This window comes from Trachurus japonicus, chromosome 18 (genome assembly GCF_045865225.1).
Source record: "Trachurus japonicus isolate A0001 chromosome 18, Traja_1.0".
Lineage (NCBI taxonomy): Eukaryota > Metazoa > Chordata > Actinopteri > Carangiformes > Carangidae > Trachurus > Trachurus japonicus.
Genome location: NC_140924.1, coordinates 12,858,727 through 12,882,848, shown reverse-complemented (window position 1 = coordinate 12,882,848; position 24,122 = coordinate 12,858,727). Strand labels below are relative to the sequence as shown.

Here is a 24,122-nt window from a genome sequence, read left to right as displayed (position 1 = left end):
CACGTGACTGCATGGCACTCATTCAGAAGGAAAACAACAAAGATGGAGGACCTCATCGTACCCATGCAAGTGCTGCTCTTGTCAACCTTCCTCACGAACATCTTCAACATGGAAGATCGGACTGTGAACAGGAGAGTCACACGGTACAATTACGCCAGATTTTAGTAATGACTTAAACACTGTTGCCATTGATAGCTTAGTGGTACTGTTTCACACATGGTCTATACTCAGGAGCAGTGTTGTGCTAGTTACTGAAAAATAGTAACTAGTTACAGTTACTAGTTACTTCATTAAAAAAGTAACTCAGTTAGTAACTCATTTACTTAAGCCAAAAAGTAATGCGTTACTGAGAAAGTTACTTTTTCGTTACTTTTTCCCCAATGCTCCCAATAAATAAAGGTTGATTGAATTCCCCTCTAACTGTCATTTCAGTTCTGTAGCCTACTGATGCTGATTAAAAAACACGTGTTTTTATATGTAAAATTTTACCATCATGATGTCACTGGATCCCTTTGTGCTCCATGTGCCAACGACAGTCGTTAGAGTGACAGTTGTTATAGTTGATATAGATAGTTGGACCAGTTTCAGCCTGGTCAGATGCATACATGAACTGATGAAGCCTCTTGGATGAAAGGTGAAACGTCTTCCTAGACAAATAACCAAGTCCAGTTGCGTTCGATTTAAATTTCCTTGAGATAAAGACAACAATAAGTCTAGCGAGATTTTAGGAATGTATTACAGAATGAACAACCAGCAAGTCAGCAATGATCATCAAACAGAGTCAGACACCAAGTCTGGATATATCCGGCTGAATAGGGTGCAGTCTCTTTCAACCAGGGGGGTCTACAGATTCTGAACAACCCACTGTTGACAGGATCAGCTCTTTATGCAAGTGTTGATCACATCCCCATATTTATCCAAGCAGTTCAAATTCCATCTTAAGTACAAAGTATGTTTGAAGATCACTCATATGACATTAAGCAATATTTGCTTAATTGGTTCAGTGCAGTTCTGTTTTATAAGAATAGAATTGATTATAAAAATGTTACTGTCACATTACACAAACAGTTCAAGGGAAAACCAAATGTTACACAACATGTTTACTGTAAAGAGAAACCAAATATCCCACTACACATTGAACAGTATAAAAGCAGCTGGAGGCACAACATCAACCGTCATCGAGAGCTCTGGAGACTGAGTGAACAACCTCGGAAGATGAAGTCTGCCGTTGTGTGGTTCCTTTTGCCGTTCTGTGGCTTGATTTTGGCCCAGTATGAACCAGGAAATGAGAAACATTGTGACACTGACATGTGTGAGCTCCTGAGAGAGTTTGGCGTCATGAAGCAGAAACTCCAAGCTGAGATTCAGGAGCTGAGGAACCAAGGTAAAGTGAAGTTACAGTGACACAAAAAAATAATTCACATATTGATGCAAGAGGTGAAATGTGATGATTGATTGGTGTTTTATGTTACATAGTAACTACCAAGGTGGTGTTCAGTGCAGCACTGGGACGAGGTGAGGTAGATGTCGGTCCTTTCAACACGGACGAAATTCTGGTCTACCAAAAGGTGACAACGAACATTGGTAACGCCTACAGTCCAATCACAGGTAAAACTCCTGCATTCCTGCTTTCTTCATGTTTGAGTTAAGATTACTGAGTTTTAATATGAGTGGATTTAATAATTAAGTCAATAGAGTGAAGCTCTAATAAGAACTATAAGAGTTTGCATGTTAAATGCAATTATTCCTTAAAAATTAGGAATTGTAGTGAATAAAAAAATCCAATGAGTTATTGCCCTGGGTATGTAGTGTGTGCAAGTAAAAAATAAATAAATAATAACACAACATAACACTGTGATTTCCACAGGTGCCTTCACTGCACCTGTCTCAGGTGTTTATTACTTCAGCATCTTCTATCACGGTGGAAACGTTAAGCCGTCAAAGCTGAGGCTCTTCAAGAACAGCCAGATGATACTCATGACACATCACCACCCAACAGGCAACGTAGCCAATAATGGAGGAAACGCAGTGACCCTGGAGCTGCAGAGAGGAGACACCGTGTACGTTAAGTTGGATGCCGACACATATGTGTGGGGAACCAACGAACATACGACCTTCAATGGTTTCTTAATCAGTCAGATGTGAGACATGGAGCATCTCTTTAAAGTAGCACTATTGCAAATACAGCAGTAAAAGTAATTAAAAATAACTGAAATATGCAATAAATAGGTCCAGGGGAGCCATAACTATCTATACACAAAATATAGCAAACGGTATAGCTAATGCCTGTAGAGCAAATGCAGAATTCCTTTTTGTTATGAGACAAGCCGGCCCGGCGCTTAGCCCTACATCCTGAACAGCGCGCTATGTGATACGCTGCACCACTGGGTAGTGGCCGAACAAAGAATTGGAATTTACGATAGTGCTACTTTAACATGACAGTAACATTTCTTATCAAAGCAAAACAAACTTCAGTCTGTGTTTATTTCTAACACCTTAAAACGTAAGGTGAAGACTTAAATTAGAAGTATTGTGTGTTCAACTTTGTGGAGTTGAACAACTTCGCTTCATACAGAAGGGGAAAAATATGAGCTCAGATCAGCTTATAATGTCATTCTATTGATTTTGTATTTTATGTCCTATGTCATTCTATAAGTCTCTGATTGAAATGTGTTGAAAACATGAAGCTGTAGCTGTCTCAGTTTATTTACGTAATCATGCTTGAAGATGAGAGAGTCAAAAATCTGACATCACTTCATGAATTTAGTACTATTTGGTCCAACTTGATCCCTTTTCCACCAAAAAGAGCCTGGTGCTATAGTTCGGTGCTGTTGCTAATGTAACGGAGGTCCGCGGGTATAGCCACAAACACTCACGAGGGACTGGTGAAGTGACAACTTGTGGCGGTTAGTGGTTAAACTCACTCACCCATAAAAGACGTGCATACCCAATCACAAAGTGGTCATTGACCTCTTGGCGAAGTGGTTCAACTTACTCGTGCCTCCGAAGAACCAGTTTGCTTTTTCACAAGCAAGTCAAGTCAGAGCCACGTGATTACATCAGCGTAAAACGTCATCACGCGCTGGCATGGCACTCGCTCGGAAGCACAACAACAAAGATGGAACATCTTCAACAGGGAAGATCGGAGTCCGAACAGGAGAGGCACACGGTAGAATTACGCCAGATTTTAGTCATGACTTAAACACTGGTGCCATCGGTAGCTAGTGGTACTGTTTCACACATATTTGGGGTGCACCACCAAAGGCTCTGCTCCCTTCATTAGCCCTACATCATACTTATGAGAAGCTCTGGGATGTGTTCTGTTTCTACCAATGCAAACAAACCAATGCACTGCATTTCTTTTTCCATGAGCTTGACTGATCTTTGAACCAACACTGTGTCTGTCAACACAGATACACATTACCTTTCGCGCTATATACTATTTTAGGATCCTCTGCAGCTGGCTCAAGGTCTGTCAGGCTAAGACAGTTGTGCAACCATGGACCATTTCCAATCTGCTGGTTTAGCTAATGAGATATGAGGGGTAGAGCCATGAAAACCTGCAGCAGCAATCTTCTGTGTCCAATATACTACATGTTTCAGCATCGGGTTTTCTGGTTGCCCATCTCTAGTTATCAGATCACGCACCCGTTCCCATCCTCGTCGCCAAGTTTGTAGAGGCAAAAGTTTGCTCTATGGTGAGGAAGTAAAGACAACAATAAGTCTACCGAGATTGAAAACATGTATTACATAATGATATATCAAATTAGAATGAACAACCAGCGATAGTCATCAGTCATAGTTGTCAGCAATGATCATCAAACAGAGTCAGAGACTATCCGCCTGAGTAGGGTGCAGTCTCTTTCAACCAGGGGGGTCTACAGTAAAGAGTCTGGACAACCTACTGCTGATAGGATCATTTCTTTATGCAGTGTTGATCACATCCCCATATTTATCCAAACAGTTCAAATTCCATCTGAGGTACAAAGTATGTTTGGAAATTACTCGTATGGCATTAAGCAATATTTGCCTAAGTGGTTCAGTGCAGTTCTGTTTTATAAGAACAGAATTGATTATATAAATGTTCCACAAATAGTTCAAGGGAAAACCAAGTGTTATACAACACATTTAAAGAGAAACCAAATAACCCATTATGCATTGGACAGTATAAAAGCAGCTGGAGGCAGAACGTCAACAGTTGTCGAGTGAACAACCTCGGGGAGATGAATTCTGCCGTTTTGTGGTTCCTTTTACCGTTTTGTGGCTTGATTTTGGCCCAGTATGAACCAGGAGATGGAAAACACTGTGAGACTGACATGTGTGAGCTCCTGAGAGAGTTTGGCGCCATGAAGCAGAAACTGCAAGCTATGGAAACCAAGCTGAGCAGCAGCGAGGCCCAGATTCAGGAGCTGAACAACCAAGGTAAAGTGAAGTTAAAGTGAGTCTGGCTGACAAAAAGTAATTCACATATGGTGAACAACAACAGGTGAAATAATAATAATAATAATACATTTATTTGTATAGCACCTTTAATAGAAATAAAATGAATGATTGATTGGTGATTTATGTTACACAGCAACACCCAAGGTGGTGTTCAGTGCAGCAGTGGGACAAGGTGAGGTACATGCTGGACCTTTCAACACGGACGTAACTCTGGCCTACAAAAAGGTGACGACAAACATTGGCAACGCCTACAGTCCAATCACAGGTACGGTTCTACTTCCTACATTACTGAGTTAAGATGATTTTAATATTGTGTTAATATAAGTGGATTGGATCATTAAGTCAATAAAGTGACATACTAAGAACTATGCGAGTTTGCATATGCACTTATTTCTTACACTTAATAAATTATGAATTGAACAATAAGTTGGTGTCATGGGTTTGTAGTGTGTGCAATAATGTGGCAAACACTGTTATTTCCAGGTGTCTTCACTGCACCTGTCCCAGGTGTTTATTACTTCAGCATCTTCTATCATGTTGGAGCCGGACTTGCAGGGAAGCTGCTGCTGTTCAAGAACAATGACGTCATAGTCATGACACAAGATCACAGCGACACAGCTGATAATGGAAGCAACTCGGTGACCCTGCAGCTGCAGAGCGGAGACCTTGTGTATGTTAAAATGGCTGCACATTCACGTGTGTGGGCAACCAACCTCCATACGACTTTCAATGGTTTTTTAATCAGTAAGGTGTGAGCCTAGAACAACATTTCTTATCAAAGCAGACAATGTTCAGTTCATCTCTATTTCAAACACCATAACACTTTTAGTATTCTCTGCTCAATAACATAGTTCAGTCAGACAACTCATGATTAAAATGTTTATTGCAGCTTCATAATGCGTTTGGTTTGGCGTCAAGGCTCCGACTTCATCACTCCCTTAGATTAGGATTTCATTAAAGTCACCCATCTTAAACAGACCGCCAAATTGAGAGTGTGCGTATGATGTCATGTGAGTGACGCAGCGCAGCTCGAGTTGGCTGCTTGAACTAGCTCGCAGGCTTCGCTCTATTTGAGCAACTATGCTATGTATAGAAGGGGAAGAAACATTACACTGAGCTCAGATCAATCAAAAAATAGCTTACACTGTCATCATCGTGTTTTTGTATTATTGGATTTGTATGTAATTCTATAAGCCTCTGATTAAAATGCGATGAAAACATTAAACTGCCTTAGTTTATTTATTAGGAAAAAAAATCACTGCATGAATTCACAATAATGTCTGAGCACAATTTTTTTACCAGCTGATTTAAAATATTGAAAATATCTTTGATGTATAACAATATTTTTTTTCAAAATGAAAAATAAAATGGTTACACACACATTATATGCGAAAATGCATTCAACATTATATGAAGCAAAAAAAAAAAGTAGGATTACAAAAACGTTTGACAGAAGCAATCACTGCAAAAGGAATTAACTATAAGTGATACAGAGTGTATATGAACTCAATTAAAATGCTCAAGTGGCTTTTTAAATGAAAACAAAACCTTTTTGGGGTCAGTCAGGTGTGCCGGCCCAGCTCTGTGGTCCACAGATGGACAATCGATGTTAAAAGGTTAAAACATCCAACACCGGTTTGTTAAAAGCTTCTTGTGTGTTTCTGTTTGGCCTGGAAAATAGATTAAAAGTGTCCAAGTCTTTGTGGGGCGTTCACTGCAGCTACACCTGCTGCCCTATACTAACAATTGACTGTACTGACATATGCAGAATTTTTATTATTATTATTATTTTTTTTTAATGCTATATACACATTTCCAATCTGAGGCTGTTTTTATTAACTGTATTTTAAAAGAAGGAGGAACTTAGTCTTATCATTAGTTTTAAACATGGCACTATATCTGCTGTTAGGTACCTGACCTTGGCCTGTCTGTCATTCAGTAATAAACAGTCAGTCAGTCATTAAACAACTGACCTAATAAATCCAACATCCTACCCAGCCAACTTTCCACACACTGAGCAAAACATGACAGCAAAAATACTGTAAAAAAAAAAAAAAATCCAATAATTAAATCATAAGATTTGGGGTGTTTGAAAGTGAGTAAAGCAAGGAATAAAAAAGAAAGAAGAATATTTAAGGGTAAAACAATTCAGAAAAGTTGAATTTCAGCATTTAGACATATATCTTAATGTTACACAGTCATTTGAATTTCAAAGAGACCCAGGGGAGACAAACTGAAGAAACTAGCAGATCTGGTCCATTTGTCAGTATATGAAATACCACACAAAAGTTTGGACACACTTTCCCATTCAATGGTTTTTCTTTTTAATACGGTACTTTCTATGTTGTAAATTCATATTGAAGACATCAAAACTAGGAACAAATGTGGAATTATGTTAGTAAACAACTGTTAAAGAAAGCAGAAACTGTTAAACAAATCAAAATTAGTTAAAAGGACAATGAGGAGTTCGTATTTGGTTATAAAAAAGTCTGAATCTGGATCGTTAGTCCAGCCACCCGGGATAGTAACTTTAAGATAATGAAGCCACATGTCAGTTCACACGTTATGCATTAAAAGAAAACCAAGTGTTACACAACACGTTTAAAGAGACACCAAATTTCCCATTACACATTGAACAGTATAAAAGCAGCCAGAGGCACGACATCAACGGTCGTCGAGAACTCTGGAGACTGAGTGAACAACCTCGGAAGATGAATTCTGCTGTTTTGTGGTTCGTTTTGCCGTTCTGTGGCTTGATTTTGGCCCAGTATGAAGACAAGGCTGCTGAACAAGAATCACCTAATGAAATACAGACATGTGACACTGACATGTGTGAGCTCCTGAGAGAGTTTGATGCCATGAAGCAGAAACTCCAAGCTGTGGAAACCAAGCTGAGCGGCAGCGAGGCGCAGATTCAGGAGCTGAGGTACCAAGGTAAAGTGAAGTTACAGTGACAAAAAATAATTCACATATGTTGCAAGAGGTGAAATGTGATGATTGATTGGTGTTTTATGTTACACAGCAACACCCAAGGTGGCGTTCAGTGCAGCACTGGGAGAAGGTGAGGTAGATGTTGGACCTTTCAACACGGACGTAACTCTGGTCTACAGAAAGGTGACAACGAACATTGGTAACGCCTACAGTCCATTCACAGGTAAAACTCCTGCATTCCTGCTTTCTTCATGTTTGAGTTAAGATTACTGAGTCTTAATATGAGTGGATTTAATCATTAAGTCAATAGAGTGACGTACTAAAAAGAACTACAGGAGTTTGCATGTTAAATGCAATACTTATTATAATAAATTAGGAATTGTAGTGAATAAAAAAAATCCAATGAGTTGGATTTTTTTGGGGGGGTATGTAGTGTGTGCAAGTAAAAAATAAAAAATAAAAACACAACACTGTTATTTCCACAGGTGTCTTCACTGCACCTGTCTCAGGTGTTTATTACTTCAGCATCTTCTACCATGGTGGACACCATAATGGGGCGACCCTGAGGCTCTTTAAGGACAACCAGGTCATAGTCATGACCCATCATGTACCAGAAGGCAACGTTGCTAATAATGGAGGAAATGCAGCGACCCTGCAGCTGCAGAGAGGAGACAACGTGTACGTTAGGTTGGGTGCACACACATATGTGTGGGGAACCCACTTCCATACAACCTTCAATGGTTTTTTAATCAGTCGGATGTGAGACATGGAACTCCTCTTTAACATGACAGTAACATTTCTTATCAAAGCAAAACAAACTTCAGTCTGTGTTTATTTCTAACACCTTAAAACTTAACGTGAAGATCTGAGTTAGAAGTATTGTGTGTTCAACTTGTGTTTGTGGAGTTAAACAACTACGCTTCATACAGAAGAAAACATGAGCTCAGATCAGCTTATAATGCCATTCTATTGATTTTGTATTTGTATGTCCTATGTCATGCTATAAGTCTCTTTAATTTGTTGAAAACATGAAGCTGTTTCAGTTCATTTATTCATGCTTGAAGATGAGAGTCAAAAATCTGACATCACTTCATGAATTTAATCATTTTCATAATTTTTTTTTACATTTTACCCATCTATTTACTCAAATATCACAAATTATTATTATTTTTAACGGGAACAGGCATATACAATGCATAAACCGACAATACACTGACCAAAAAGACAGGCAGGACAGCTCGGTGTCACTAACCTGACCCCTTGGACGCACTGCACGCGGAAGCTGGGCGCGCGCACTGCGCGCGGCTTCTCGGGTGCTTGAGTGGTCGCACTGGGAGCATACTTCTCCTCCTCTCTCCGCGCCGGTCAGACATCGACTGCAGTCGTTCATACTCGTATTCACTCGGTTTTCCACACACACGTCATTTTAAACATGTGTCTGTGTGTCTCATGTGCAGATGCAACGGTCAAATATGTATAGATGGACAAGCAACAACTTAATTAATCATCATTTAATTATTTTATTTTGAAAATTGACCGGATTCTCTCGCCTTTTCTGTGCCGACTTCCTGTCTGGTACGACCACGTCTGTCCAGCTTGACAGACGGCGCTCTCGGCGCGCGCGGCTCGCGTGAAAAATAGAAATGAACCGAACTGAAGCGCTCCAGGCGGGCGCACTGCGCTCCACGGCGCGAGATGTGCGGCCAGGCAGACCGGTTAACATGAGCGCCGAACTGAAACTCCCTCCGCTCCAGGGCGCTGCGCTTCGGTTCCGCGTCTAGTGCGTCCAAGCTGTCAGTGGTCCTGGTGCCACAGACCGAGGTGACACAGTGCTTTTTGTGAGTGAAGACCAGGGGCCTCATTTATCATTGTGGATACACCTTTTTTTACGCCATTTTCCCCTCGTTTTGTGCGTACGCACTTTTCTCCGCCAAATTTGGGATCTATCAAGCCAAAACCTGACGGGGAAAAGTGCGGACATTTACACCCATTTTGACCCTGGCGTACGCCTTTTTTGAGGAACAGGAGGAATTGGCGACACCGTTGCTGAGTCAGAGAACTGCAGTGTGAGAGGGAGAGAGGAGCGGAGTACATTTAGAAGAGCACAGTAGGATTTTTTGAAGTAATTGTGGTAGTGGTTGACAGTTGATGCTGGCAATCCAACCCGCTCTATAATAACACTAGGCTTTATGTTAATTGATAAACAGAGCGGATTGTGGATTTTGCTTTTTTGATTAGGCTATAGGCTGTGTGACGTCCGACAAGGATCAAACCATCCAAGTTTAAAAACACACTGGCAGCAGCGCACACTGATCTGCAGCCTAGACTGTTATTAATCTGTCACCTGAGTTAACGAGGTGCACGTGTGTTTGGAGCTGACGAGAGGAGAGAATAAAGAGCGAGACAACGCGGCCCTGAGGAGGAACTGTGAAGGACTCAGCTGTAGCCTAATGGAAAATGACCTAAACCGAGTCCAGTAGAGCTGTAACTGTGTAGTGGAAAGGTGTGCAAAGTAATAGTAACTATCGTCCTGCTTCCTACATTGTTTTAACATCTAGGTTAAAGCAGATATCAGTGGCACGGCCGTTTCGGCTAATGCTGTGTTCAAGGCAGGCTTTTGAAACCGTAAGTTACAGCTTCAAGTCACAACTACGACTTGGTAGCGTTCCAGGTAACCCGTAGCTCGTGTTTTTACCGTCCTGTTGTCTGTGAAAGTTCCCTATAACGGCCACTCGTAACTTCCGACCCGTGAACTCGTACCAGATCGAACTGGTATGACTTCACAGGAAGGAAAAACACAAAGTACCAGTTTCCTTGAACGCACCATGAGTTAGCAGCCCCCGCCCTTGTCAGGCATCAATTGGTCCTCGTGCTACGTCACCACATTCACGCGCATCCCTTGGCTGCACACACAGCCCTTCATGCCGTTCTCTCCCCTCATTGGATAACACTTGTATCCCACAAGGAAAATTTTCTCCTCGGGTTACAGCAGAGCAGAGTGACGGAGAGACTCGTGTTTAGGCTGAAATACTTCATGTAAGTGATTGCTGACGGAAAATAGGACTATTTAGGACTTATATTAACAAAAACATTCGGTAGCACTACATAATACGGCCCGCGACTTACAGCGTACCTACCGCTCTCTTGCCGCGTAGGTTGCCGCTTATTTCACACAAGTACTGAGTAACTGCAGCTCACTTTCCCCCCTGTTTCCCCCGTGCATTTACAGTGTAACTAGGCTGCGTCTTAGCGCGTAACTTACATCCTGCTTCACACCAACTTCCACAGAAGTACAGGGTAACTCTCGCTGTTTTACAGTTTAACTAGGCTGCGTCTTGGCACGTAACTCCTGTCCTACTTTACACCAAATTACACAGTAACTCTCGCTCACTCCGCCACTAATTACCCCGCATTTTACAGTATAACTAGGCTGTGTCTTAGAGCGTAACTCCCGTACAATTACGTCCTACTTTCCCCGGACTTACAGTGTAACTCCTGCCAGGTACATTAGAAATTAAATAGTCTACTGTACAATATGAGCACAGTTGCAATCCATGTTTTCCAAAAGTGTCAGCAGCGACATTTCACCTCTATTTCAGAGATTTATTATTCATTATTTAATTGTATGGTTTGGAATAGGTGAGAAATGGGTATAGAGTGTGGACATTTTCCAATACAGTAACAGGCTGGCTGGTAGCAAACTTACCTCTCTAAAATGCACATCTATGAAAGTCTAGTTCTGTCATCCAAGGGCAAAACACAAACTATACAGTAATACATCCACAATAATGAGTCATTCAGAGAGTTAGAAAATGTTTTTATTATTTATTAACCAGAAAACACATGACACATCCACATCCATGATCATTCATAAACTTTAAGTACAGTAAGTACCCTACTGTAAGTGAGCACTGTTACCCCTCCTTAGTCTGCACCTACACAGTAGCTGTCATGCACCTACACACTACTTGTCTTAGAGTTACCCAGTAAGTAGAGGGTAACGGGCTGTATTATAAAGTAATGGCTGTTACTCCCTCCTTAGTCTGCACCTATACAGTAGCTGTCATGCACCTACACACTACTTGTCTTAGAGTTACCCAGTAAGTAGAGGGTAACGGGCTGTATTATAAAGTAATGGCTGTTACTCCCTCCTTACGCTGCACCTACACAGTAGCTGTCATGCACCTACACACTACTTGTCTTAGAGTTACCCAGTAAGTAGAGGGTAACGGGCTGTATTATAAAGTAATGGCTGTTACTCCCTCCTTACGCTGCACCTACACAGTAGCTGTCATGCACCTACACACTACTTGTCTTAGAGTTACCCAGTAAGTAGAGGGTAACGGGCTGTATTATAAAGTAATGGCTGTTACTCCCTCCTTAGTCTGCACCTATACAGTAGCTGTCATGCACCTACACACTACTTGTCTTAGAGTTACCCAGTAAGTAGAGGGTAACGGGCTGTATTATAAAGTAATGGCTGTTACTCCCTCCTTAGTCTGCACCTATACAGTAGCTGTCATGCACCTACACACTACTTGTCTTAGAGTTACCCAGTAAGTAGAGGGTAACGGGCTGTATTATAAAGTAATGGCTGTTACTCCCTCCTTAGTCTGCACCTATACAGTAGCTGTCATGCACCTACACACTACTTGTCTTAGAGTTACCCAGTAAGTAGAGGGTAACGGGCTGTATTATAAAGTAATGGCTGTTACTCCCTCCTTACGCTGCACCTACACAGTAGCTGTCATGCACCTACACACTACTTGTCTTAGAGTTACCCAGTAAGTAGAGGGTAACGGGCTGTATTATAAAGTAATGGCTGTTACTCCCTCCTTAGTCTGCACCTATACAGTAGCTGTCATGCACCTACACACTACTTGTCTTAGAGTTACCCAGTAAGTAGAGGGTAACGGGCTGTATTATAAAGTAATGGCTGTTACTCCCTCCTTAGTCTGCACCTATACAGTAGCTGTCATGCACCTACACACTACTTGTCTTAGAGTTACCCAGTAAGTAGAGGGTAACGGGCTGTATTATAAAGTAATGGCTGTTACTCCCTCCTTAGTCTGCACCTATACAGTAGCTGTCATGCACCTACACTGTACTTGTCTTAGAGTTACCCAGTAAGTAGAGGGTAACGGGCTGTATTATAAAGTATTCTTTGTTATTCCCTCCTTAGAGTGCAAATACACTGTAATTGTCCTGCAACTACAATGTAGTTGTCCCGGAGTTACCCAGTTACTACAAAGTAGCGGGCTGTATTATAAAGTACTCTTTGTTATTCCCTCCTTAGTGTGCAAATACACTGTAATTGTCCTGCAACTACACTGTAGTTGTCCTGGAGTTACCCAGTACCTTCTACTACAGCTGTAACTACTGTCTAAGTAGAACCAGTAAGTTAGAACACAGTTTGTTTCACGAGATAACATCATCTGAAAGTACAGTAATACAAAGACAAAACTAACTGAAGTGTCCCTGACATCATAAAATAACAGATTTCTACTGGCTTTTGTTATTTACATTAAAGTTCAGTTTTGTTCCTTCTGTTATAAACTGTTTCATTTAGTTTTGATCCATCTGTCTGGTCCTTCTAGGTCTAAAATAGTCAGTCAAGTCAGTTTCATTTGACAAAATGTACTTTCTAAGTTAGAAGAGTCAAGTTGAAATGATCGTTGTGATACTACTATCACACCGGAGTGTGACACTCAGTAATGGAGAATGGATGGGCTCCTCCATAAAAGGTGATCTTGATCTTGATCCAGCTCCTTGGGTCAAGGCAGAGATCAGGGTCATGGGTGGCGTGCCATCTCCCTCGTCAGGTACCATTTTCATGGCATCTCAAAAACCTCACCTGTGTAGAAACATAATTATATATTGTATCATCAACTTCATCACATAAATGCATCACTGTAAAACAAAGTCAGAAAATTAATAACTTTGAACGGTACAGTTTTTCTCATCATGGAATACTTAATCCCGGTTTTACCTTTCACATCATAAATCATTAGCCTTTTAAACCATAACTTGTGATTTTTTAGCATATTAATCAATTACAAATTATACATATTTTTTTTTTTAACTATTGAGTAAATATTTTAACCATTTAAAAATCTTCAATTTTACAAAATCAATGCTATGACCATACTGTTTCACAACTGTAGGCTGCACCAGTACATTATTGTTACTCTTGACTGTATTCATCATACCAGTCATGACCAACAGTAACGTTAGCTAATGGAGCTAATGTGGACAGTACTAACACAAATACAGTTCCCGGTTAGCGTGGTTCAGGGGGAAACACACACTATTATCAAAGACGGAATATCTTTGCTATTATCTTTAGCACAAGCTAACATTGCTAGCTGCGTTAGCATAGCTACTTAACTCACCAAGAGGTTGATAACGCGGTCAAACTGCCGTCGCACAGGTCCTCGGTTCATCCCTCTCGTCTCCCGGGGTGTTTGCTCTGTGTTTATATCAACATATCACATCGTAGACATTGCATAATTTCCCTCATTTCTCCACTTCGTCTCCTCCTGTCGTCCCTGGCTGTGTCAACAAGCTCCGTCCTCGCTGTGAGGTGGGACTTTCTACCTTCTCAACAGGCAACCAATGACAAGTGAGCTGCTTCTGGTCTGACCAATGACAGATGGTCAAATCTGAGAGACTGTGGTAGTCAAATAGGATGAAATAAGTTGTCAATCACAGTCACTCACCTTTGACCATCTGTCATTGGTCAGACCAGAAGCTGCTCACTTGCCATTGGTTGCCTGTTGAGAAGGTAGAAAGTCCCACCTCACAGCGAGGACGGAGCTTGTTGACACCGCCGCAGGGACGACAGGAGGAGACGAAGTGGAGAAATGAGGGAAATTATGCAATGTCTACGATGTGATATGTTGATATAAACACAGAGCAAACACCCCGGGAGACGAGAGGGATGAACCGAGGACCTGTGCGACGGCAGTTTGACCGCGTTATCAACCTCTTGGTGAGTTAAGTAGCTATGCTAACGCAGCTAGCAATGTTAGCTTGTGCTAAAGATAATAGTGTGTGTTTTCCCCTGCACCACGCTAACCGGGAACTGTATTTGTGTTAGTACTGTCCACATTAGCTCCATTAGCTAACGTTACTGTTGGTAATGACTGGTATGATGAATACAGTCAAGAGTAACAATAATGTACTGGTGCAGCCTACAGTTGTGAAACAGTATGGTCATAGCATTGATTTTGTAAAATTGAAGATTTTTAAATGGTTAAAATATTTACTCAATAGTTAAAGAAAAAAATATGTATAATTTGTAATTGATTAATATGCTAAAAAATCACAAGTTATGGTTTAAAAGGCTAATGATTTATGATGTGAAAGGTAAAACCGGGATTAAGTATTCCATGATGAGAAAAACTGTACCGTTCAAAGTTATTAATTTTCTGACTTTGTTTTACAGTGATGCATTTATGTGATGAAGTTGATGATACAATATATAATTATGTTTCTACACAGGTGAGGTTTTTGAGATGCCATGAAAATGGTACCTGACGAGGGAGATGGCACGCCACCCATGACCCTGATCTCTGCCTTGACCCAAGGAGCTGGATCAAGATCAAGATCACCTTTTATGGAGGAGCCCATCCATTCTCCATTACTGAGTGTCACACTCCGGTGTGATAGTAGTATCACAACGATCATTTCAACTTGACTCTTCTAACTTAGAAAGTACATTTTGTCAAATGAAACTGACTTGACTGACTATTTTAGACCTAGAAGGACCAGACAGATGGATCAAAACTAAATGAAACAGTTTATAACAGAAGGAACAAAACTGAACTTTAATGTAAATAACAAAAGCCAGTAGAAATCTGTTATTTTATGATGTCAGGGACACTTCAGTTAGTTTTGTCTTTGTATTACTGTACTTTCAGATGATGTTATCTCGTGAAACAAACTGTGTTCTAACTTACTGGTTCTACTTAGACAGTAGTTACAGCTGTAGTAGAAGGTACTGGGTAACTCCAGGACAACTACAGTGTAGTTGCAGGACAATTACAGTGTATTTGCACACTAAGGAGGGAATAACAAAGAATACTTTATAATACAGCCCGCTACTTTGTAGGTACTGGGTAACTCCGGGACAACTACATTGTAGTTGCAGGACAATTACAGTGTATTTGCACTCTAAGGAGGGAATAACAAAGAATACTTTATAATACAGCCCGTTACCCTCTACTTACTGGGTAACTCTAAGACAAGTAGTGTGTAGGTGCATGACAGCTACTGTATAGGTGCAGACTAAGGAGGGAGTAACAGCCATTACTTTATAATACAGCCCGTTACCCTCTACTTACTGGGTAACTCTAAGACAAGTAGTGTGTAGGTGCATGACAGCTACTGTATAGGTGCAGACTAAGGAGGGAGTAACAGCCATTACTTTATAATACAGCCCGTTACCCTCTACTTACTGGGTAACTCTAAGACAAGTAGTGTGTAGGTGCATGACAGCTACTGTATAGGTGCAGACTAAGGAGGGGTAACAGTGCTCACTTACAGTAGGGTACTTACTGTACTTAAAGTTTATGAATGATCATGGATGTGGATGTGTCATGTGTTTTCTGGTTAATAAATAATAAAAACATTTTCTAACTCTCCGAATGACTCATTATTGTGGATGTATTACTGTATAGTTTGTGTTTTGCCCTTGGATGACAGAACTAGACTTTCATAGATGTGCATTTTAGAGAGGTAAGTTTGCTACCAGCCAGCCTGTTACTGTATTGGAAAATGTCCACACTCTATACCCATTTCTCACCTATTCCAAACCATACAATTAAATAATGAATAATAAATCTCTGAAATAGAGGTGAAATGTCGCTGCTGACACTTTTGGAAAACATGGATTGCAACTGTGCTCATATTGTACAGTAGACTATTTAATTTCTAATGTACCTGGCAGGAGTTACACTGTAAGTCCGGGGAAAGTAGGACGTAATTGTACGGGAGTTACGCTCTAAGACACAGCCTAGTTATACTGTAAAATGCGGGGTAATTAGTGGCGGAGTGAGCGAGAGTTACTGTGTAATTTGGTGTAAAGTAGGACAGGAGTTACGTGCCAAGACGCAGCCTAATTAAACTGTAAAACAGCGAGAGTTACCCTGTACTTCTGTGGAAGTTGGTGTGAAGCAGGATGTAAGTTACGCGCTAAGACGCAGCCTAGTTACACTGTAAATGCACGGGGGAAACAGGGGGGAAAGTGAGCTGCAGTTACTCAGTACTTGTGTGAAATAAGCGGCAACCTACGCGGCAAGAGAGCGGTAGGTACGCTGTAAGTCGCGGGCCGTATTATGTAGTGCTACCAAACATTCCACTGATATCTGCTTTAAGGTCCCAGATTTTCTGGGATAAAGGGGCAGATTACATAAGATTCTTCTTCTTTCTGCTCCCTTTTGTTGAGATTTGGGAGGTTTTTGTTTTTATTGTAGCTTATTGAAATGCAAGATCATTTTTCTGACTGATTTATTGCCCGTGTATCTGCTTTCGGAGAAGCGGAGAAGTTCCGCTTCTTTCCCCCGTCCTCCGCCCGTTGTCTCCGTTGTCACTTTGTTGTCACAAAAGTTGCTGCGCCACAGAGCACATGGCTAATTAAATATGCACGTGCTGACCATATATAGTTGTATATAGGCGTTCCGGGGGCGGAGTAAGAGGTGTGTTCACGTGTGCACCATTCTTGAGTCCTGTGTGATTTATTGCGGAGAGTTGTGCGTACGCACAGTTTGATTGATCTAAAAAAGGTGTAAATATTTAGGGTGTACGCCATTTTCGTCTTTTCGCCGTACGCAAATATTTAATAGCAGTTTTACACCCTCTTTGATAAATGAGGCCCCAGGCCGATCAACCGAGCCTCGATTTTCCTCATTGGCCCCAAGTTGCAAACACCTGGGCCAGTGGGTGAGAGTGAGATGGCTGGTTTATACAGCCAGCCGAGTCTCAGCTCCTCTCACCCACACTTGAGCACCCGCCCTGGGCTGTAAAGTCAGCCTGCTCAAAAAGTTAGTCTGCAGCGCGTATTCACGATAATACGCGCAAGAGCTCATGGGAAATGCAGTCTTCATTCCGGCAACTACCGCTTTTGTCCACAGGTGTGGTCAAAATCAACACAAAATGAAAGTTCTTTGTAGGGGCTTTAAAATTGTGCTTGTGTCAGTAAATGTTGTTAGCTCTTGTCTTTAAAAGCCTACATTGCAATCCAGAAGTGGAAAACACAAATATTGCTGGCTTAGTAGATGCAACTGACTCACTTGTTGCCGTTTTAAAAATGGCAGTTAATAGTTTTTTGCTGTTTGGTCAGCAATGTTAGGCACTGGCTCTGAACCAGCGCTGGAACCAGTTTGGTGGAAAAGGGGGTTACTTGTGAACCCTCTTAAGAATCTATGTGGATCTGTCTGTGTTGTTGTTGACTGGTATCAAATATCAAAATCAAACGTCCAGTTTAAAGATGTTTATTTAATACGCTTTACACATTTAAGTGCATTTTAAAAGATTGAGGAACTTAGGGTCAGATCTACTAAGATCCCAGATAGTGGGTGCTAAATTGGGTGCTCCTAGTAAAATTTTGCGTGTTTGGTTGGTGCTAGCAAAATAAGTGATCTACTAAGAGTAACCTGCTAAATGACAACACACGCAAACCGCAGTATTTGAGTTCCGCCATAGAGAGTGTGGACAGGGAGCTATGAGTATGAAGCTACACTGTAATAAAACTTTTGACTGGTAGTGTGAAACCGCAACACAATCATTGCCTTTAATTTATGTTTTTTGCGGTTTTGTCAGATAAAATTACAGTGGTTGGATTGTAGCAGTAGCTTGGAAATGGCTTGGAAGAGAACGTCTTAATGGGTCGCATCATTTTTCAAAACAAATTGTTTACAGCAGTGAATAATTGATAACCAATAATATGTCATTGCTTCCTTATTGCTGGTCTTCTGAGAATCTGATAATATTCTTCCTTAAGATAATGAAATCACGTGTGAGATGTCATGTTAACAGACAAACACTGAACAGTATAAGAGCAGCCAGAGGCGCAACATCAACCGTCGCCGAGAACTCTGGAGACTGAGTGCCCTATTTTGGTGGCGCAGCGCAGGTGGCGCAAGGTAGCGGAGCCGGTGTAATGCAAGTTTCGACCAGCGCAGCCTGGCGCAAAGTCAGATTGGCAGATTGGCAGATCGCGCTGCGCTGAGATAGGTGTGGCCGCGCAGCAGGGGGAGGCGTCACAGATTCAGCTTGGTGCAGTGGAAGTTTCGTGCGAAAATGTCCCGCCGAGGTTGCGCTGAAAGCTCGCCACCTCCAACCAGGTCTACTCTCAGCGCAGGGCGAAGCGCAGCAGGTGCAGTGGAAGTTTGGCTGACTGACCTGCAGTGCACACACGTCACCAAGACCTCACAGGCAGATCTCCACTTTTCCAGACACATTTCAATGCAATAAATATCCACAATAACCACTATTTAATGCAACTAATGGAATCAACACGTGAATTTATATCTATATAGATTGTCCCGTCACATCTGACGTCAGATCAAAGCAGAGATCAAAGGCTGTCGGTGCGTAAAGGAAACTCCACCTGAATTAACACAGCAGGGACGAACTGGCACTGAAAAGCAGCTGTGGATGTCCCAAAAGCAGGACTGAGGGTGGATGACTGCATGTCGCTGCCGTGTTGAGATACGCACTGTGCCGTTGTGATGATCGCTTTATTTATTTATTTACTTATTAATTCATTAGCGCGAGCGACCACGTCGTCACGCAGCCGTAATGAAAAATTAAACACAAATCATCATCTCTCTTAGTCCACCACAACAGCCTCGGTATCAGATAGTCAGTATAGCCTACTACAGTATACTCAGCATCTCTATCACAGAAAAAAAAGAGAGGAGGACAGAGAGAGAGAGAGAGAGCGTCCTTTACGCTGATTTCATCCCGCATGGTGTTTGTTTATGTTGTGATTAGTATACACCTCTCATCTGTCTTACACAGGGAATAATAAATTGAATTGAATAAATGTGAGTTTCTTTATTTTATTTTATTTTATTTTATTAGTTGTTGTTTCTTACACTGGGCTGCGGTTCTCAGTGTATCAAGTCAAACCTGATTAAGGATATTAGTAAACTCATTATTCTGCCACTCTGAGCTCGGACCTCCGGACCAAAACAGCTGTTTCCTCCTGGGAGAGGTTCGGCCTCTGGCATCGCTGTCTCCTCCGTCCATGTCAAAGTATAAAATAACAAACTTGCAGTGCGCATCGCCCGCGGCGCAGTTAAAGGTGAGGAGAGGAGCTCCTTTGATTGGTGAAGATCCGAATCGGCCTTTCTCTCCTCCTCCTATCTCCCTCCCGCCCTCTCTCCTCCCCCTTTGCCGTTTGCGCCGGTAGGAGGGACGAGGGGAGGGCTTGCGCTGGCCTAAGTCGGACCGCGCTGCCCACCAAACTTGCGAAATGGACCTGGACACGCCTCGTTGGCGTGGTGAAGCTGCGCTGAGCTTAGTCTTCGCTCGGTCTAGGAAACTAGGGCCCTGAGTGACCAACCTCAGAAGATGAATTCTGCTGTTTTGTGGTTCTTTTTGCCGTTCTGTGGCTTGATTTTGGCCCAGTATGAAGAGAAGGCTGCTGAACAAGAATCACCTAATGAAATACAGACATGTGACACTGACATGTGTGAGCTACTGAGAGAGTTTGGCGCCATGAAGCAGAAACTCAAAACTGTGGAAACCAAGCTGAGCAGCAGTGAGGTGCGGATTCAGGAGCTGAGGAACCAAGGTAAAGTGAAGATAAAGTGACACAAAATTAATTCACATATGTTTCAAGAGGTGAAATGTGATTAATTGTGATGATTGATAGGTGATTTATGTTTCACAGGAGCTACCAAGATGGCATTCAGTGCAGCACTGGGACAAGGTGGAAAGTTTGGACCTTTCAACACAGACGTAACTCTGGTCTACAGAAAGGTGACAACGAACATTGGTAACGCCTACAGTCCAATCTCAGGTAAAACTCCTGCATCTGTGCTTTCTTCATTATTGAGTTAAGATTACTGAGTTTCAATATGAGATGTAAGTAGATTTAACCATTAAAGCAGAAGTAAGCGATATATTTGTGTTAATATAAGTCTTAAATAGTTATATCTTCCGACAGCAATCACTTACATAGAGTGTTTGGTCTGAAACACGGGTCTGTCAGTCACTCTGCTCTGCTCTGAGCCGAAGAGAAAACTTTTCTCGTATCCTACAGTTTTTATCCAATGAGGAGAGAGAACGGCATGCAGGGCTGTGTGTGCAGCCAAGGGATGCCGTGAATGTGGTGACGTAGGGACGAGGACTGTTATGGTGCGTTCAAGGCAACTCGTGTTTTTCCGACCTGTGAAGTCGTACCAGTTTGATCTGGTACGAGTTCACGGGTCGGAAGTTACGAGTGGCTGTTATAGTGACTTTCACAGGTAAAACAGGTCGGAAAAACACGAGTGGATTGCCTGGAACGCTACAAAGTCGTAAGTTGTGACTTGAAGCTGTAATTTACGGTTTCAAAAGCCTGCCTGGAACGCAGCATTAGCGAAAACGACCGGATCGCTTACTTCTGCTTTAAGTCAACAGAGTGACAGAACTATGACAGTTTGCATGTTAGATCTTAGACTTAATATAATAAGTCAGGAATTGTAGTGAATTAAGAAAATCCAAGAAGTTATTGTCATGGGTATGTAGTGTGTGCAAGTAAAAAATAAATCAATAATAACATAACACTGTTTAATAACGCTGTTATTACCACAGGTGTCTTCACTGCACCTGTCTCAGGTGTTTATTACTTCAGCATCTTCTATCACGGTGGAAACACTGATGGGTCACAGCTGCAGCTGTTGAAGAACAACCAGGTCATAGTCATGACACATCACTACCCAACAGGCAACGTAGCCAATAATGGAGGAAACGCAGTGACTCTGCAGCTGCAGAGAAGAGACACCGTGTACGTTAGGTTGGTTGCACGCACATATGTGTGGGATATCAACTACCATACGACCTTCAATGGTTTTTTAATCAGTCGGATGTGAGACATGGAAAACTCCTAAGTTTTTCGTCAGTCGATGTGAAGGTCTAAGGGCAGAGGATGTTGTTGTGATGCCATGTAAAGCCCTTTGAGACAAACTGTTTGTAAAAACGGGCTATACAAATAAAATCGCCTTGACTCTTTAACATGACAGTAACATTTCTTATCAAAGCAAAACAAACTTCAGTCTGTGTTTATTTCTAACACCTTAAAACTTAAGGTGAAGACCTGAGTTAGAAGTATTGTGTGTTCAACTTGTGTTTGTGGAGTTGAACAACTACGCTTCATACAGAAGGGGAAAAACATGAGCTCAGATCAGCTTATAATGTCATTCTGTTGATTTTGTATTTGTATGTCCTATGCCATTCTAAAAGTCTCTGATTAAAATGTGTTGAAAACATGAAGCCGTCTCAGTTTATTTAATCATGCTTGAAGATGAGAGTCAAAAATCACTGAATTTACTCATTTCCATTAAAAAATTTTACCTGCTGATTTAAAATATTTGTTGCTCAAAAACCTTCTGTGTACTGCTGATTGTTTGTACAATGACCCAAAACCTGATTAATAACTCTTTACAGAGAGAGGGAGGATGATTGTGGTTGACTTGTGTATGTTAAAATGGCTGTACGTGTGTGTGGGCCTCCATACGACTTTCAATGGTTTTTTTAATCAGTAAGATGTGAGCCATAGAACACCTCTTTAACATTTCTTATCAAAGCAGACAAACTTCAGTTCATCTCTATTTCAAGCACCATAACACTTTTAGTCTTCTCTGTTCAATAACATAGTTCAGTTGGACAACTCACGATTAAAATGTTTATTGCAGCTTCATTATGAATTTGAGTTTGGCGTCAAGGCTCCGACTTCATCACTCCCTTAGAATAGGATTTCATTAAAGTATATGGGAGTGATGAGCGACTATCTTAACCCGGAGCCTAGAGGTGGATGCTGGGCTGGTGGTGGGGCAGATATAGGGTAACCCCACCCCCAGCCTTCTTGCATCATTGGTGTTCTTGGATCTGGACCAGCTCGCAGTTGGGCCTTGCATGGAAGCAGCATGGATGCAGTTTTAAGAACCAAGAACTGGTGCTTCGGCGGTGGAAAAGCAAAGTTAGGCACACAACCAGCGCCGGAACCAGTTTGGTGGAAAAGGGGGTTATGTACTGTGCGTTCACACCAAAAGCTTCCAAAGTGTCAAAACGCCGGAAGTAAATTCATTTTCAATGAGAGCCCGGCGAGAAGTTGAGCCTTGGTTAACTCTAGGGTAATTTGCTATGACGCGGTTCAGCGGCAACCTGTCAGAACAGAGACGTCCGTTGGCTCCCTTTTTTTTCTTTTTGTTGTCCTTCGGCTCCCCAATGCCCAGCACAATCGAACTTTGATGTCAGTCACGTGACGAGTGGCCAAAGCGGCTGAAAATATTTGCCATTTTGGAAGCTGTCTTGTCTGAACGCACAGTAGCCTAAGAACCAGTTTGGTTCTCCACGGTCCAGAGAGCCACAGTGGAGCCATGTCAAGAGGAAGATGAAAAGTACGTTTTAAACAATACATATGTAGTGCCTGGCACTGAGAGTCACTAAAACATGTCAACAACACCACCTCCTATTAAAGGACAGGAGGAACCCTTGATTAGTAATAGATTTCTCTTTGTGTTGTGTGGCCCATACTTCCCCAGAACAGGAACAACTTACAAGAAGCGGGTACTGTATGAAAAATAATCTCTTTTTATTACAATCAGATCAATCTATGTTGATGGCGCAATATGGTATAGGAGTGAGGCAAAATAACAAACACCTGCTGTGGGGTCTGCTGTGCTCACCGGCTGAAAGATGAAGCTGTGGAAGACAGAAAAATGGGACAGCAAGTCTAGCACCGCAAACATGCACTACAAACTCTACATCTAATTACTTTAAAGATATCATGCAGTGTCACTAGGCAATATATATACACACACCACTACAATGTGTCACCCTGTACAGTCCCACTACAGACAGGAGCAGTGCGTCGGTGCAGACCCGGCCTTGGACACTCAAGCTGCAGACAAAGAGGGGAGACAGAAATCAAACTCTCAAATCACCATCCAGGAAAATAATACACATTTCGTAAACCATAAAAATAAATAGCCTCAAACTTACACCTATGCTTATGAGATCACATATTCAGGAACTAAACCAATAAATGAACACACAAAAAATTAATTTAATCATAGAAAACAGTGGCTGGGCTGGTCCTTGAAAGGAAGACACAAAATCTATTAGTACACATTCAAGGCACCATACTTAGTTAAAAATGGTAATAAAATATAAGCCTACTTTGCCAGGTATGAATTCATACACCCTGGTTCACGTGGCAATTTTCTGCTTTGGCAGAGGGCAGGTCCCAGTGTGTGAGACTCTCTAAGGAGAGGACATTATATCATGGCTTGGGCATACATTAAAATACAGACATAACTTAATACATTAATTACCGGACCTTTAGCCACAGTCGCTCTGTCGTGGTCATGTCATCCCTCGACTGAAAGACACACAAATATAAACAGTAAGTATACGATACGATATTGCTTCCACACAAATTAAAAACATCCAACACAGCACGCTACATGTACTTGCATAAAATAAAACACCCGAAACAACTCGTATATTACCGTAAGGTCGTTCTTAGCCCTGAG

The 24,122-nt window shown here is 41.7% G+C and overlaps 3 protein-coding genes across 3 annotated transcripts; all 3 read left to right on the top strand.

Annotated features, from left to right (window-relative positions):
• The first annotated feature begins 1,152 nt into the window (after positions 1 to 1,152).
• Positions 1,153 to 5,668, top strand: LOC146968829 (complement C1q-like protein 3). Its single transcript, XM_085759225.1, has 3 exons — positions 1,153 to 1,384; positions 4,577 to 4,708; positions 4,927 to 5,668. Exons 1-3 carry the CDS (start codon positions 1,216 to 1,218, stop codon positions 5,196 to 5,198), a joined length of 573 nt encoding a protein of 190 aa, XP_085615351.1. The 5' UTR covers positions 1,153 to 1,215; the 3' UTR covers positions 5,199 to 5,668.
• Positions 5,669 to 7,112: 1,444 nt separating this feature from the next.
• LOC146968828 (complement C1q-like protein 3) lies at positions 7,113 to 8,259 on the top strand. Its single transcript, XM_085759226.1, has 4 exons — positions 7,113 to 7,377; positions 7,466 to 7,597; positions 7,860 to 8,203; positions 8,245 to 8,259. Exons 1-3 carry the CDS (start codon positions 7,155 to 7,157, stop codon positions 8,135 to 8,137), a joined length of 633 nt encoding a protein of 210 aa, XP_085615352.1. The 5' UTR covers positions 7,113 to 7,154; the 3' UTR covers positions 8,138 to 8,203; positions 8,245 to 8,259.
• An 11,773-nt stretch (positions 8,260 to 20,032) lies between these two features.
• Positions 20,033 to 21,461, top strand: LOC146968827 (complement C1q-like protein 4). Its single transcript, XM_085759228.1, has 3 exons — positions 20,033 to 20,176; positions 20,276 to 20,404; positions 21,181 to 21,461. Exons 1-3 carry the CDS (start codon positions 20,071 to 20,073, stop codon positions 21,456 to 21,458), a joined length of 513 nt encoding a protein of 170 aa, XP_085615354.1. The 5' UTR covers positions 20,033 to 20,070; the 3' UTR covers positions 21,459 to 21,461.
• Positions 21,462 to 24,122: the final 2,661 nt, after the last annotated feature.